The sequence below is a fragment of the Rattus norvegicus genome, chromosome 1 (assembly GCF_036323735.1).
Source record: "Rattus norvegicus strain BN/NHsdMcwi chromosome 1, GRCr8, whole genome shotgun sequence".
NCBI lineage: Eukaryota > Metazoa > Chordata > Mammalia > Rodentia > Muridae > Rattus > Rattus norvegicus.
The window spans coordinates 105,311,989-105,328,017 of record NC_086019.1 but is presented as its reverse complement, the minus strand read 5'-3'; the positions used below and the strand labels follow the sequence as shown (position 1 = coordinate 105,328,017).

The following is a 16,029-nucleotide window of genomic DNA, read 5'->3' as shown; positions in this document are numbered from 1 at the left end:
TGCAGACAGGCACACCACCCATTCCCCAAGACTGTACTGACTTCCAATCAAGTGCTGTCACCATTGGTGGCCCCATCCCACCCTCATAAACAAACACAGAGGACCATCAACATCCAAAGCTTTTTTATTAACAGTAAGAGCCAGGGTTAGTTTTTGTAGCCTCGGCTGGCCCTTCGGCCTCTGGCACGCTCGAACTTCCGGCCCTTGGAACGGACATAGGGTCTGTGGGGAAAGGAGGAAGGTGAGAGCTCAGCTCAGTGGCCACTGGGACCTGTTCCTCTAACACTGAGAAGCTCTTCTGAGCTGAGTCTTCCCAGTAACCACCCGCCCCTCGGAAATGGTACAGGCCCTGGTTAGCCCAGTCGTGACCACCCCCCACCAAGTAAACAACACGCTGGTGGCCACCAGGGCTAACAGCTACCGAAGGACAAGGCCCCACTACTCACTTGGTGTGGCTGTGTGGAGTTCCTGGGGCCTTGCCAAAGTGTCGGTACACCTCTCGGCCCTTCCGAGGACCAGACAAGAGCACAGTGCCCCTGCCCTTGGGAGACTCCAGGGCCAGCTGGTCGAAGGTCAGGATCTTACCCCCAGCCTTGAGGATCCGACTTCGGGCCCGGCTGCTCACCCTCAGTGCACACACCTGAGGGTACACACCAGAAATAGGGGGATTGTCACACCACTCAGGTAGCGGACTCTGATAAACTGCCACCAAAATCTTTCCAGTGGATGGCAAGCACCCTCAATACTTCCTGTCTAAAAGGATTCCAAAGCACCACTCCACAAAACAAAGAGCAGAGCAGCTCTGACTACAGCTCACATGAAGGGAGCCACCCGCACACAGCAAGGCCAGAGACATGTACCCTGGGCCCATGCTGGCCACTTACCTTCAGCTTGGGCACTTCCAGAATCCGCACATCATCTGTGATCGTCCCCACAACCACAGCAGTTTTGTTCTCCCGACCAGGAAGCTTCATCTTCCGGATCTGTCAGGGGCAAGCTGGTTACATCACTCTGTGTCCATACCAGTCACCCAGAAGACCAAAACAGCCAAGACTTCTAGTGGCTGAGGCCAACCTCCCTTCTCCCCAGTGACAGGCCCCTGAGGGCCTGGCAGCCATGGAATCAATCTCTCTCCAATCCCAGGAGTAAACCAAGTCAGAGAAATCCCCAGGTAAAAGACACCGAGGGGTTGTCACCTGGGGAGGCCAAAGCACAGAGGTCTGTATTCCCTGCTGGTGTCAACACCCCAGAACACATGAACTGACCCCTGCCCAACTACTAACCATTCGGGACAGGGACAGAGGTGGCCGGTTAGTTCGGCTCATAAATAACCTTTTCAGCACAACCTGGTTGAAGGTGGAGTTGGTCCGTCTGGCCAGAAACCTGTACAGCTGGAAGGGAAAGGGAAGATTGAACATGTGAGAGTCTTCCTTCCCTAAAAGCCAGGACCCTTCCACAGCTCTCTCCCATCTGCCTGAACTCCTGGTGATGGATGTGTTAGGGGCACTGCTCACATGTCCGGGTCCCTCCTCTCCCCACCCCACTTGCTGTGGGAGTTGTAAAAGGATGCAATAGCCCAGGCTTACCTTGACTAGCAGCCGCAGGTAGATATCCTGGCTCTTGGGCTCCTTGCGCCGAACCTTTCGGTCCTTGTTGTGGCGAATGTCAACACCCTGCATAAGGTGAACTAGGATGGAACCAATTCCCAAACAAGTGTCCCCTATCTTTGATGACTTTTTATACCTTCAATTGTTATTTATCTTTCAGGGTACTTATTTTCCACCCATTGACAAATTCATTTACCACACACAAGTGAGATTTTTGTCTGGGCTTGGAACCATCCTCCCAGACTCCACTCACTGAAACCCAGGCTCAGGATAAAAACTAAGACACACAAGACATGCTGCTGGCTCAGCGCCTTAGAGCACTTGCTAATATGTGAAGGCCCTGGGTTCTGGGCCCAGGATGGGTGGGAATTCAAATCCCTGCAAAAATGTTAGGCTCTACTTATTTAGTCTAAACTGGCCCCCAATCCAGAAAGCAGCCAAAAGTACATTATCCACATGGAACTATGTTTAGGACAAAGCCAGACTTTTGCACTATCTACTTCAACCCTAGGAAGTGCTCAGGTTTATTTTATCCCCACTCACTTTCAAAGCTGTTAGCATCCAGAAGTAATTACCGAAATACTAACAGCAGTTTCTTTGCACCTTCAAGACCCTACGGCAGGCATCTTCGCAACTCACAAAACAGACGGGATTACTACACACCCTTCCGACCAAAGACACTGGGAGCACAGTTCCGGTAAGTACGGAGGGGAGGACTGACGTCCGCTTGTCCCCAAACCCAGCAATGTGGCGCTTCACTCCCCGTAGGACTCAACTTCCCAAATGCAAGTTAAGAACCACGGAAATCGGGCATAGTGGTCCCGCCTGGAATCCTGGCACTGGAAAGATTGAGGCAAGGGAGCTGCCGTGGGTTCGAGGCCAGACTAGAGTCATTGAGAGTTGCAATTTGCTGGTTATCACGGAGTCAAACTTTGTAAAGAAAACGACGGGCCTCCGGAGGCTCCTGGGGCCGGCTATCGGTTCCGATAAGTCCCGGCTGAAGGCCCCAGACTATCCTCCAGTCTCCCATAGCACCACCCGCACCCCTCCGTCGCGCTGCGATCCGGTCTCGCTGAGGATGGCAACGGATGGGACACTCGCAGACGCTACTAAGCGCGCTTACCATGATGGCGCCTCCTGCTAGACCAGGTCCAGAAAGACGGAACCGCGCCGGAATGGGCGGGGAAAGAGCAGCCTGCGAGACGCACTCGTGACGCAACACAGGACGTTCTATCCTGAACTGAGTGTCTCTATGGTACACTGGTGACGCCTCATGAGCGCGACGCGACGCTCTACCACAATTTGGGTTTCTCTATGGTCTGTTGGATGACCGACTAAACCAGGGCTTCTAGAATCAAAGAGAAACCAGCCAGAGGAAAGGGACGGGTCGCTGGGAGCCTCTCTAGCCTTTCCCAGTCCTTGTTCTCTATATTCTTCAGGGATATAGGAACCTGAGAACGAGAGACATGCTTGGAGTCAGCTGGAGGAATCGCGTGGTGACTCTCTGGCCGCACACCGACCGCTTCTCGGTGGTCGCGGAGGACCCGGTGGGCTGTGAGTTGGAGGTGAGGCTTGTCCGGGCCTGAAGAAAAAGCTAATCTCACACTTCCGGCACTTCCTTAAATTCACGGCTGCCTTTTCCTTATTCTCAGTTTACTAGACGGAACTGAAATTCAGGAAGTCCTACTAGATCTCTTACCCGAGACTTTCTTGTTGCGGTTCAACCCATAGTATCATTTTTTCCCAATATTTTGTGTTCAGCTTTTTCCCCTGCCCCTAAATGATCTCTTCCCGGATCTCTCCTTAGTTTTCTTCATTAGAGACGGCTCCTCCCTCCCCCCCCAAACCAGACTGGTTGAACCGGCCCAACATTTTCGATGTACTTATTGATGTGCAGAGAAGGCACTCAGAGCTCCCGTGGCTGGAAAGCGGATAGATAGCAAGCTCTAGAGAGAATGAAGTAGAGACCATGACGGTGGTTGGAGGTGTGGAGGCCTGAGGGTGAGAAGGAAAAATGGTGAGGGAAACCCAGGCAGAAGGAGAGACAAAGATACAAAACCGGGCAGTTGGCACCTAGCCAGATAGTAAGCTACTTCTGGTGCCAGCTCTACCCACCCCCCACCCACCCCCCTTTAAGTCAAGGTTTCACAAAGTTGCCCAGCCTGGCTTTGACCCAGTCTTCCTGCCTCAGCTTCGGAAGTAACTGGGATCACAGTCTTTCAACACTTGGCCTGGCTCTGCCATTTAAAATTGTGATCTTGGGTAAGTCATTTTCTATGGTTTTTTTTTTCCCTTGTTTGGAAAAAGAGAGTGATGAAAAGATACCCTGTTTGGGTGTCTTCCCTGATGGTACAGGTCTGTAAGAGTCTTCAGTCAACACTTGGTACAGAGTGTTAGGTAGAATTACTTGAACTTGAGTATTACAAGACAGGCCAGCTGGATGGGAGATGCTGGCTCTGGGACACTGAGCCTGCAATATGCCCTCCTCTTCAGAGCCCCTACCTGAGACTGTACAGTGAGTAAGCAAGACTCTTTACCCGGGGTTGGGGATTTAGTTCAGTGGTAGAGCGCTTGCGCAAGGCCCTGGATTTGGTCCCCAGCTCCAGAGGGGGGGGGGAAAAACAAAGACTCTTTACCCAAGCCACCTCTATATCCAGTTTGGTGCTCAGGCCCTACTGTGACAGAGCAGAGGTATGGGTGCCCACCAGACCCCTGAATCCAAGGGGCAGTGGAGCCTGGTAAGACTCTATCTACAGCTGTGGTTCTCAACCTGTGGGTGGGGGCCCTTCCACAGGGTTGCATGTCAGCTGTCCTGTATATTTCATTGCGATTCATAACAGCAAAATTACAGTTATAGCAATGAAATAATTTATGTTGGGGGGTCACCACAACATGAGGAACTATATTAAAGGGTCACAGCATCACGAAGGTTGAGAACCACTGCTCTAGAGGATTGTCAGACCATGGGTGAGAACATCTGCCAAGGCCCTTCAGCTGCTGGCCTCAGACTTCCCCCGGAGGCAGGATAAGTAGTCCTTTCTCTCACAGGCAGGCTGCTGAGGCTATCCAGGGCGAGGTCACTTGTCTTGGGTGAGTGAGCATTTCTCCTTTCCTGTTCCCCTTTCTCTGCTGAAAACTCCTTTGGTCGGGGTTTTCTTGGAGCTCAGCAGCTCTATCGCGCACGGGTTTCTGCATTTCACATGATCCTCCTCTTGTCATGGCTTGGCACCTTATCTAGGGCGGTTGCTGATTGGATCGGATGCAAGGTGTATTTGGGAATAAGCAGACTACCTTCTCCACTTATTTTTTTTCTAAGAAGTTTCATCCCTGCCTTATGAGAGTGTAACTTGGTGTGTGCATGCTTTGTCTAGCATGTGGGAGGTGCATTTAGACACCTGTACATTCCCGGTGCACACAAACCACGCCCAATTGTGTCTCAAGTTCTTCAGGTCTCCTGCCACCCTTTCCTCGCCTGTCTATGTCAACATTTTTTTTTCCCCTGGGCTCAGTTCCTTTCCAACTCTGGGTTTCCAACCTTTTCCCTTCTCTATGCTTTTTCCTGGAGCTGTTTTGTCACATGGTGGTTTCCTGGGATATTAATCACATTCCTCTCGAAGGCTATAGTCCAACGCAGTTCGTAAATCAATGAGCCTCCCAGACCTGGTTAGCGCTCCAGAATGGTCTCCACCTGTGTTGGTCATTTTCTGGGGTTTGTTTGTTTGGTACAGGGTGTCACATAACTGGTTAGAAGCAGCAGAGGCAGATCCTGCACTTCCCGATGCTTCTGCCTCAGCCTCCCAAGTTTTAAGATTACAAGATACCGCCACACTCACCTCAGTTTCTATCTCTGCCTTGCTCTGTTACCACTGTTACCAATGTTGGAGAGTTGGTTGAAGAACTCCTCCACACCCCTTTTTTTATTGACTCTGTTGGGGAGGGCCTGTTTTGACCTCACCAAAGATGGCGGGCTAAGCTTTGCCTTCGACTACGTCCTTCCCTCTGCTGCGTGTGTGCCCTCACTTATGATGGGGGCTGAAGCCCCGCCCAGTTTCCGTCGTCATCCGTCATCCGTCCGGCCCTGGCGCGTAGTTATGAAGGCGTATGCCTCCGCCCCTCTACTCTCTCATTGGTACGGTTTGGACTCAGTGCAGCCATTGGCTGGCAGATGCACACCCTTCCCCCACCCCTGATGGGGGGGTGGTAGTGCAGACTCTGGAGGGGCTGCCGGGACGTCGCAGCGTGCACGCAGGTTGTGGGGTTTGGGGTGACCCCAGAGGGGCGGACACTCAGGCCCAGTGTGGAATACTGGGTGAAATCTGGAAACTGCAACCAGGTCCGGCCCTGGGATAGAGACTCAGACCTGGTGTTGCGTTGCAGCCCTGGAGTGGGTTGTACAGGCTAGGGATACGGGGACAAACGGTGCTCGGTCCGCAACCTGTGGGTGGAGCCAAGATCTGGGGCCTTGGGAGTCCGAGACCCAGACTAAGATGGAGCATTTATAAGGCTCTGTGTTGTCTGATTTGAGGGCCTCATACGGGTCCCTACAGCTTTTAAGGGTGGGGCAGATACATGGGCGTTAAAGGAGCGGCCAAGAGCAGCGGGCAGAGGTAGCTCCTGAGGGACAGTATTCATGGGGGCGTGTCCCAGGCTGCTGTGGGCCTGGGAAAGGTGACAAACTAGTCAGGCGACTGGGTTGAACTGCCAAAGGTGAGCAATTAGGAGGTTGGAACCTTTCGCTGAGCGGGAGAAGGGGCTCAGTCCTGGCTCACCTTCTTCCTGGAGAGAACTTGGCCAGACACCCAGGTTAGTGCTTCCAGTCAGATAGGCTGGTGACCACTCCCTTGGGCTCCCACAGGTGGCTCCCTCTCTGACCTCTCAGTGTCACGTTCTTTTTCTTTATTGGAGTGAGAAACTTAAGTTCCTCTCCCCGGTTAAGTTCTTCTCCCCCCGCCCCACGGTGTTTAGATAAAAGGGCATAGTCCTGACTGTCCTGGAACTCACTCTGTACACTAGGCTGTCCTCCAACTCAGAGATCCGCCTGCCTCTCCCTCCGGGGCAGGGATTAAAGGCGTGAACCACCACTGCTCAGCTCCTTTTAAGTATTTTAGCAGCCTGTACTTCCACAGTTGCTGTCTTCGATCAGTGTTCCTCTGCTTTCCAGAGCTGTCCCTTTCTTCCTTGTGGCTGTGTGTCTATATGGCACTCCCCTCTCCACTGGGCAATGACTCAGTGTGTGGGAGGGGACAGCCTCTTCCTGTCTCAGCCTTTTTTTCTTCTGCCCCTGTCATCCAGTCTTTCCCCGAAGCCTTTGCCATCATCAGTTTTACCCTTTGGTCCCTTTTTCTGTCTTCTGATTGACATGGGTTTTGTTGCTGTTTTTAAACAAGGTATCACCTGGCTGTCCTCAAACCTGTGTTTTGACTCCTTGGTGCTGCCCGTATGCGCTACTCTGCCTAACCTTCAGGGGGTATTAACTAGTCATTGCAACAGAGTTAAAGTGTCCTTTCCCACACTCTGACTGTCCCCTTTTCAAGGCCTCTCTTGTTCCCCAACTACTATGGGGATCCTGGATTCTGACTGTTGTCTTCCTCCCCACAGAGGCTGGACCAGGAGCTGACCACAAGCCAAGAGTCTAGAAGTGCTTGGGACTGAACCAAGGTCGTCATGGCCCCACCACCACTACTGCCAGTGGCTGCCAGCACTCCGATCCTGCACGGCGAGTTTGGTTCCTACCCAGCCCATGGCCCCAGGTTTGCCCTCACCCTCACGACACAAGCCCTACACATACAGCGACTGCGCCCAAAGCCAGAAGCCCGGCCCCGAGATGGTCTAGTCCCTCTGGACGAGGTCTCAGGCTGTGGCACTCTGCAGAGCCGTAGCCCCGAAGACACTGCAGCCTACTTCTGCATCTACACCTACCCACGTGGCCGGCGTGGGGGCCGGCGCAGAGCTACTCGTACCTTCCGGGCCGACGGGGCCGCCACTTATGTGGAGAATCGTGCAGAGGCCCAGCGTTGGGCAACTGCTCTCATGTGTCTCCTCCGAGGAGTGCCTCTGTCTGGGGACCAGGGTAAGACGGTGGGCCAGAGCCATGTGGTGTTCCTGTGTGTTCCTGTGTGTTGTACTTTGTGTCTCTTTGGGTCTCTCAGAAGAATGAGAGACAGCAGAAAGAAGCCCAGTGAGTTCTCTGCTGTTGGCTCCATTGTCTGTCCCTCCCTTGACAATATAGCGTCTGGACAACAGCTGAGTAAGACTCCCAGGCATGTGGCAGCAGGCCACTGAGAATGCTGAGAAGTACAATATAGGTCTCAAGGACCTTCAAGCAGCTCAGAGGTGTCCTGTGGCTCCACTCTACACAGAGAGGAGGCTTCCCAGCACAGCCTCCCTCACCCAGGTTGCCTGCTTCCCACAGGAGCCTCACTGCTTAGGGGCTCACAGTTGTTCAGGGATCGTGCCTTCTTTCCCCACTGCTACACACAGGTTCAAAGGGCACATATTTTCGTTCACAACCAACCCTTTGTCTTAGCACCTGTGAGAAAAAACTGGTCTGACCTTACTAGCCAGGTGACAGCAGGGAGGCAGAAGCTCCCAGCAGGCCCTGGGTTCCTGCCCTTTACTTATCAAGTTGCCCTGGGACCCATTTACAGATACTGTTGCTAGGGAGGAGGCCAGGTCTCCAACCTCTCCAAGATTCATCCCTTCCTTTCTCTCTCCTCCCATCTACTTCAGAAATCACCCCTGAATTGCTGCCCCGGAAGCCCAGGCTGCTCCTATTGGTCAATCCTTTTGGGGGGCGGGGCCTGGCCTGGCAGCGCTGTATGGACCACGTGGTGCCCATGATCTCTGAAGCTGGGCTGTCCTTCAACCTCATACAGACAGGTAGGGGACCGCTGGTGGTAGGGGAAGGAGGGATACTCCTGGGTCTTCTGGAGGGTGTGATAGCATGAGACCGCTTCCTGACTAACCTTTCAATTTGCCCCCTTAGAACGACAAAACCATGCACGTGAGCTGGTGCAGGGGTTGAGCCTGAGTGAGTGGGAAGGCATTGTCACTGTGTCCGGAGATGGGCTGCTTTATGAGGTAGAGCTACAGACACCCTAACCCTGCCCTGGGGGAACTGAAGAGGGAGGCCAGGACTCAGGCAGCCCTATCCCAACTGCAGGTGCTGAATGGGCTCCTCGACCGCCCAGATTGGGAAGACGCTGTGCGGATGCCCATTGGTGTCCTCCCCTGTGGTTCGGGCAATGCACTAGCTGGGGCAGTTAACCATCATGGCGGGTATGTTGACTGCTGCTGAGACAGCTAGGGATACCTGCTAAAGAGAGGGATGAGTCTTTGGGACTTCAGGGTCTGATATCTTATTATCCAGCACCCACTACCCCTTACCCAAGAGCAAGTTCTGTGGCTGGCCTGTAGAATATCTTCAGTCAGGGATGCTTATGGGGGGCTCCAGGTTATGACTCCTGGTGGCAGGCATTGCTGCGCCTGCCACCCTTTCCCCTCTGTGTCTCACTCCTCATTGCCCTTTCCCATTGTGACACCTCTCTCTGATTGTGAAGGTTTGAGCAAACTGTTGGTGTTGACCTGTTGCTCAACTGCTCGCTTCTTCTCTGCCGGGGTGGCAGCCATCCTCTGGACCTGCTCTCTGTGACGCTAGCCTCAGGATCCCGCTGTTTTTCCTTCCTGTCAGTTGCCTGGGGATTCTTGTCAGATGTGGACATTCACAGCGAGCGCTTCAGAGCCCTGGGCAGTGCTCGATTCACACTGGGTGCAGTGCTAGGCCTGGCCACATTGCATACCTACCGTGGACGTCTCTCCTACCTCCCTGCTACCACAGAACCAGCCTTGCCCATCCCAGGCCATGGTCTGCCAAGAGCCAAGTCAGAACTAGCCTTGGCCCCAGCCCCAGCCCCAGCCGCCACCCACTCACCTCTTCATCGATCTGTGTCTGACCTGCCCCTGCCTCTTCCCCAGCCTGCCCTGGCCTCCCCTGGCTCCCCTGAGCCCCTGCCTGACCTGTCCCTCAATGGTGGTGGTCCAGAGCTGACTGGAGACTGGGGGGGAGCTGGGGATGCACCTTTGTCCCCAGACCCATTGCTGCCTTCATCCCCCAACGCTTTCAAAACAGCTCAGCTTTCACCCATCGCCGAAGGGCCCTCAGAAATGCCAGCATCAGGGCTGCTGCCTCCCATCCACAATGCTCCAGAAGCCTCTACCTGGGGCCCAGCGGACCACCTGCTCCCTCCCCTGGGCTCTCCACTGCCCCAAGACTGGGTGACAATAGAGGGGGAGTTTGTACTCATGTTGGCCATCTTGCCAAGCCACCTCTGCGCAGACCTGATGGCAGCCCCACACGCGCGTTTTGACGATGGTGTGGTGCACCTGTGCTGGGTGCGGAGCGGCATCTCACGGGCCGCACTTCTACGAATTTTGCTGGCCATGGAACATGGAAACCACTTCAGCCTGGGCTGCCCACATCTGGGCTATGCTGCAGCACGTGCCTTCCGCCTTGAGCCACTCACGCCTCGTGGGGTGCTCACTGTAGATGGGGAATTAGTAGAGTATGGGCCAATACAGGCACAGGTGCATCCAAGTCTCGCCACACTGCTCACTGGGCCTGCAGGTCAAAAGCCTCGAGCCTGAATGAGCCCAAAGCATGCCAAGTTGATGGGACCAGAGCCCCATAGGCTAAGGTCTACCTTTTATAGGTAGAAGTGGGGCCTGAACTCAGAACTGCAAGGGTAGAGAGTGCTCCAGACCCTCAGTTCCCAGAGGACCCTAGAGGCTCGAGGGTGGGATCTGCCTTTCTTGATGTCCAATGATGGGGCCTGGAATGTATGAGCTAGCAAGGCTTCTTCAGCTTACTGTCCAGTCAGGGTTTCTTCTTGCCTATTTCGGTGCCTCTACTTGACTGGCCAATCAGCCCTTGAGGGGCAGGTTCCCCCAGGTGGTCCCTAGATTTGCACTAATGTTCCCCTGGCCAGTTAGGGGTGGGATGTTCTGTGTCTTGTGTGTCCCTGTCCCTAGTCTAAAAAGCAATTGAAAAGGTCTATGCAATAAAGGTGTTGCTTTCTCTGGACCTGCACCCTTCCCTCTGACACCCCTTTCAGTTATTGTGGTCCTATAAGGAGAGCAGTAGCATCCCCCATTCGGATGCAGCCTTGAGTCAGAGCCAGTAGCTGCTTTGTCCGCCACAACAGCTGGCTCCTGGGTTCTCAAGATTTATTCAGGATTGTGTTGATGGAGGCGGTTGGATGGATGGGTTCCTCGACGTGCTAAAAGTGCACACAGGACCCTCCCCACCCCCACAAGGGAGGTGGGGGAAGGCTAGCTTTTTCTTAAAAATATAAATGTATTTGTCTGCATCATGACGTTCCTGGGCACCTAGCTGGCCAGACCATTGGCCATGGGACAAGGAGGAAGGGGGGTGTCAGGTGTAAGTCTGAACAAGGAACAGGACTCTGCCCTGGCAGGGTGGAAGTGGCCTCACAGTGTCCCGTGTTGGGCCTGGTAGCGTGAAAGCACAGCACGGTAGTGGGACAGCTCCTGCCGCACAGCCACCACCTCCTGCCGCAATAGGGCGTTTTCCTTCTCCAGGAAGGCTGCCCGCACAGATATCTGGTTCTCCTTGAGTCTTCTTGCGTCTCTCGACCTCTTGGCTGCTTCATTGTTCTTGTACCTCCGGCTCCAGTACTTCTCATCCTGGGGATGAGGGACGGAAGGGTCACTGACATACAGCAAAAGGAACCTCTGGATCCGACTCTGCATAGCAGGGAGGCCTAAGGGCTACTGCTTCTTGCTGGGATGGATACCCAGATTTCTGCTGCCCTGGTTGCTAAGAACAGGTCTCTGGCAGAAAGCTAGAGATAGGTAGATTCCAGGTACACATATGGAAAAAGCTGGTCTTCAAGTTCTCCACTGTACAGAGCAAGACTCCCCACTTGACAAGGACCTATGGAAAGCTGGTTGCTATGGATGTGTTACTTAGCAACAAGGCCTTCAGGGTCTGAGGGCTTATTGAAAAGCACATTGCCCTAGACATCACCTTTCCAGATCCTGGTTGCTAAGGATAGCTCCCCTAGTGATGGGGTTTGGTGTCCTGGTTGCCAAGGCAACCTCATCTCATCAGAAAGTAAACACGAGCTGTAAGTAGATGCAGTCTCTTTCCTTCCACCCTTGAACTGAGGTCAGGGAGCTGTCTGCATCCCTTCCCTCCGGTACCTGACTGATGGAAGAACTAGGGGCTGTAGCTTGTGAGGATTAGACCGTGGGTCCTTCACCCAGGTGGAAAAGGTCCTTCCCTAGGCTTCCTCTTAATTAAGGGCTCCAGCTTGCTAGGACACATTCACTCCCTAGCAACAGCTGAGCTCTGCAGCAGGAAAACCACTCATGGAATAGGTTTCTCAGGTGGAACTAGATGCTGGAATGGCAATGTTGCACACAAGGCCATGGCACAGATATGAGAGACCTCAGTAACAGGAAAAGCAGAACTCTGGAAAAATGCATTTGCCGTTAAAATTGCCACACGTCAGAAGATGGCTGGTAGAGGATGGCTTCCAGGCCCAAGGGTGGCCATGTCCACACCCAGGCAGAAGCAGTTCTGCGGATGTTTCAGGCCGAAAGCCAAAGACCAGGCCAGCTGCTGAGAAGCAGGCTGATGGGGCAACCACTGAAAGCTGGAATTGGTGACAGAGCCTCTTGAAACTTGAGCCCTTGTCCACAGGAGGACTGGTTTATGGGTCCAAGTGACTGAAGGTCACAATGAATGACACCATCTTTGTGACTCTCAGGATAAAATCTGTCCCCAGAAGCCTCGTGAACGAAGGCCACGAAGCTCTGAGACCTCCCAGAGAGAGAAGCTTCCCACAGCTTTGAGCAGGGCCAAGCCCACACCTGGTCATGCTCACCTTCTGTTCCTCGGGCACCTGGACTTTCCTTGCCTTCTTCATGATTGGCTGAGGCTTCAATTCCTCCTCTGAGAAGCGGTGCCTCCGAGGGTCAAAAGTCTCATGGCCTGGAATGCTTGACAGGGCAAGATCAGCCGGATCAGGTTCAAAGGTCATTAGCACCTCCACGGTGTCTGGGTCCACAGGACTGGGTGTGTCCCTAGAGGTCAAGCCTAGAGAAATATGTATCACTTGAATGGGTGAGTATTTAGTTTGGGGACTGCGTCCTCAGAGCCCCCCCCCCCCATCTTATCCACCACAGGGCAGGCTTTTCTGCTGTCTTAACACAAATCCTGTCAGCATTAATCCTGTGACAAAGAACCACCGAAGGCAATTCTATCCTTATGAGTAAGGCAGAAATGACTGGCCTTAAACATCCCGTGAGTCTTCTAAAACCTCAAAACTTAAAATTCAGCGTTATTTTTGTTCCCACTGCCTTGTCTGAGTCCTACTTACTGAATCCTTGCTCTGAGCTTAGACTTGTTAGACTCACTGCTAAGAGTGATGGAGGTTCCAGGAGCTTGGCTAAAAAAGGTTGACTCCTGTGTCTTTAAGAACAAAAAAGACAGGGCCAGCCGAGGACACCAGTTCAGGGCCGCGTCACGTGTGGCCTACAGCTTCCCCTTTCCCCTCCTCCCCACCAAGCACCCGCACGTTCCCGGGCCCCCGCCTCCTCGCGCGTGAGAGCGCGTGCGCGCAGTAAGGAGGGAGGACTCACGTGGCGAGGGAATGTGCAGCACTGGTTTTGCCTGGAGGTCGGATCAGGGACAGGTGTACCCAGGCGTCCCACATCGAGACTCCTTGTCTTGATAGGGATCGCCTCCCTTCTTGTTCCTTTTGGTCTCAGCTCCAACAGCTACAATGATTCTACCCACCCACCCCGCGCTATTGGGGGGGGGGGGGCGGATCGTGGTAGAACCGGCCTGTCAAGCTCTTGGCCATCCAGATTCCCACAGTTCTGAGATCCTAGGTCCCCAACGCAGGAATATGGGGAGCTCCTCTGGAGAATCCAGAATCGGGATCCCGACATTCTCTGCTGCAAGACTCTGGGAGGCAGGATGCAACACCCTCCACTTGGGGGTGGGGGGCAGAATCCGGGAACCTAGTACCCCGCTCTGGCCTGCTCGCTCCCATTTTAGGTGTCCTTGAAGTCCAGTCCTATCTGGTTTCCCAAAATTCTGGACCCAGACTCTGGAGTTAGTACTTTCCAGTTAACTAAGGTGTTCTGAGTTTCTAGTCTTGGCTCCAGGAAAATGAGGAAACTTTTGTATTAGAGAAAAATATATCCTCTCACTGAATAATCCTCTCGCATTTGGGGACCCAAGTCCCCTAAAGGATCGCAGCATCTCATTGGGCAGACTTCCAAAAGTGTCGCGAGGCCCCTCCCTGCCCGCCAGCCCCGCCCCTTCGCCGCACCTGCGCGGTGGCCGCCGGCGGCTCCCAGAGTGGCCCGCGCGGGGGCGTGCCCGGGCGAGGAGCGGGGGGAAGAGGAGCTGCAAGAGCCGGGCCCGGGGGAGGGCGCGGGAGTGCGCGCTGGAGAGGGTGCCGGCGACAGGCCCCCGGGGGGCGGCGGGCTCGGCGGTAGCCCGTGCTCCAGCAAGAAGGCGTCCAGGTCCACGTATTCCACGTCCCCGAAAGGCAAAGTGCGTTCCCACAGCAGCGGCGCAAAAAGACTCGGGCCAGCCACAGGCCCTGAGCGCCCCCGAGGGGACCCACCGCCACTAACCGCCCCAGTTGGGGCATCCGCTGGGCCCGCCGTTTCCAGGACGGGTCCCGGGACGGGGGCTGAGGGCAGAGTTGCCTTGCGCTCCTTTTCCTTCAGGAGACCTGTAGGCCAGGGAGAGACCGGATGGGGTGGAGGGACACAGGAGGGACCCCAAGTCAGAGATATGGCGGAGATACAGAGAAGTGAGACGGGAGACGTAGGGTAAAGACCCAGGGAGGCGGGTACAGGCAGGGAGAAAACACAGAAAAAGAAGACAGGGATGAAGATGGGGCTTGGGGAGACCCAGAGAGAGAAGAGGAAGAAGGCCCCAGCAATAGAGACGGTCAGGAAGACGGGGACCCAGAGAGGGGTAAAATACAAAAGTATACAGAAGGATAGGGTTAGAGACCCGGGAGGGGATTAAGGGATACAAGAAAGCGACCCAGAGAGCGAGGATGGAAGTTTAGAAAGAAGGGTTTAGTGACAAGGTGGGTGAAAGGTTGGGCAGGTGAGAGAGAAAAAAAGTGACAGCTCAGTAATTCCCCCACCCCCAGTATCCTCATCCCCTCCCCCACAATCTGTTAGCGCTGGAAGGGGCTCCATTGCTCAGGCACATTCCTCACCCTTACTTTCCATGTGACCCTGTGAGGCCCCGCCCAAGCCCGTGTCTGCACCGTGTGAGCATCCGACACACCCCCTCCCTTCCCCTAGGACTCCAGGGGTCCAGATTCGGAGGCCAAAGGGAAGAAAGAGGGGTCTGGCACCTAAACTCTGTCCTCATGGAGGAACACTCCGGGACTTGACTCTTAGGCCCTCCAAGCGTCATATTTGGTCCTGGACCCTGAGGGACTGGAAGATCTAAGTGACCAAATAAAGACTAGCAAAGATGGGACACCTAGCTGATAGGTGCCGTATACCACCACCCCAACAGTAGAGTCTCTAACACAGTGGGACTAGAACTCACAGCTGGCCGGTTCTTTGGGCTTGCTGTTTCCCTGCAGAAGGCTCCTCAGCCCAAGCAGCGCTCCCCCGCCAGGGGGGGCCCCAGCCGGGCCACCCAGCAGCAGGGGGCCCGGGGTCCTGTCGCTCAGAGGCCGCGCCATTTCCGGGCACCTGCTCCCAGGTTCATGAGCTCATGGAGAGTCGAAGAGATGATATGTCAGTCACCCGCACACTCCTGTGGCTCGGACGAATGTGTCCCAGAGTCGGGCGAGCGCGGCGAGCAAGCCTCCAGTATCAGAACGCTTCAAATCCTACGAGCACTGCGGGGGCTCAAACAGTCTGCTCTGCAGAAAGGTGCAACTCAAGAGTGTCCCGGGAGGCTCCTATAGTCTGGGCGAGTGGGTGACCAAATCAAGCAGCTGTCTCTTTGCAACTGTGGGTCCCCAAGGGACACAGGCGCGCGCTCCTTCTGTACCAGGTGGGCGAGACTCTGGCTCTAGCCAATTTTGCACTTCTCGCAAAGAAAGGAGCTTTGCAATCTGCACCCAGAGGTGTGCACCCAGGGACGGAGGAGGGGGCAGGAGGAGGCGGCAGCCTTGAGGCGTGGCCAAAGCAAACTTCTTTCGCGGAAAAAAAAAAAATCCAAACCAAAACACCCGACGCCAGAGCGCGCGCCCCTCCTCCGGGCCCCCTCCCTTCTCTTGGGCCATGCACCCCAGCCGCGTGCCTCCCTCCGGCTGCTAGCAAAAGCCAATCGTTTCTCGAGCCCTTGAGACGCTCAGCCAATGAAATTAAGGGATCTGCCAAGGCCCTGGAGGCGCGTGAGGGG

At 54.7% G+C, this 16,029-nt stretch overlaps 3 protein-coding genes across 14 annotated transcripts; 1 reads left to right on the top strand and 2 right to left on the bottom strand.

Moving 5' to 3' along the window:
• Positions 1-106: 106 nt before the first annotated feature.
• Rpl18 (ribosomal protein L18) lies at positions 107-2,749 on the bottom strand. 2 transcript variants are annotated; one of them, XM_006229161.5, is made up of 6 exons: positions 2,151-2,749; positions 1,587-1,673; positions 1,284-1,391; positions 885-983; positions 447-640; positions 107-222 (listed from the first exon to the last, which is right to left on the bottom strand). In XM_006229161.5, the coding sequence occupies exons 1-6, from the start codon at positions 2,166-2,168 to the stop codon at positions 147-149; spliced, it is 582 nt and encodes a 193-aa protein (XP_006229223.1). In that variant the 5' UTR covers positions 2,169-2,749; the 3' UTR covers positions 107-146. The 2 variants fall into 2 exon arrangements, with proteins under 2 accessions (XP_006229223.1, NP_112364.1); NM_031102.2 differs by having other exon boundaries at positions 2,731-2,748.
• A 283-nt stretch (positions 2,750-3,032) lies between these two features.
• Positions 3,033-10,686, top strand: Sphk2 (sphingosine kinase 2). 6 transcript variants are annotated; one of them, XM_008759383.3, is made up of 7 exons: positions 3,042-3,172; positions 3,799-3,869; positions 7,206-7,677; positions 8,337-8,486; positions 8,593-8,687; positions 8,770-8,885; positions 9,167-10,686. In XM_008759383.3, exons 3-7 carry the CDS (start codon positions 7,272-7,274, stop codon positions 10,248-10,250), a joined length of 1,851 nt encoding a protein of 616 aa, XP_008757605.1. In that variant the 5' UTR covers positions 3,042-3,172; positions 3,799-3,869; positions 7,206-7,271; the 3' UTR covers positions 10,251-10,686. The 6 variants fall into 6 exon arrangements, with proteins under 6 accessions (XP_006229147.1, XP_008757605.1, XP_038968232.1 ...); XM_006229085.4 differs by lacking the exon at positions 3,799-3,869 and having other exon boundaries at positions 3,033-3,172; XM_039112304.2 differs by lacking the exons at positions 3,042-3,172; positions 3,799-3,869 and adding an exon at positions 5,657-5,856.
• A 126-nt stretch (positions 10,687-10,812) lies between these two features.
• On the bottom strand, positions 10,813-15,762 carry Dbp (D-box binding PAR bZIP transcription factor). Of its 6 annotated transcripts, none has more exons than NM_012543.3 (4): positions 15,223-15,762; positions 13,970-14,380; positions 12,515-12,726; positions 10,813-11,309 (listed from the first exon to the last, which is right to left on the bottom strand). In NM_012543.3, the coding sequence occupies exons 1-4, from the start codon at positions 15,359-15,361 to the stop codon at positions 11,094-11,096; spliced, it is 978 nt and encodes a 325-aa protein (NP_036675.1). In that variant the 5' UTR covers positions 15,362-15,762; the 3' UTR covers positions 10,813-11,093. The 6 variants fall into 6 exon arrangements, with proteins under 6 accessions (NP_036675.1, NP_001276911.1, NP_001276912.1 ...); NM_001289982.1 differs by having other exon boundaries at positions 14,270-14,380; NM_001289983.1 differs by lacking the exon at positions 13,970-14,380.
• Between the last annotated feature and the right edge of the window lie 267 nt (positions 15,763-16,029).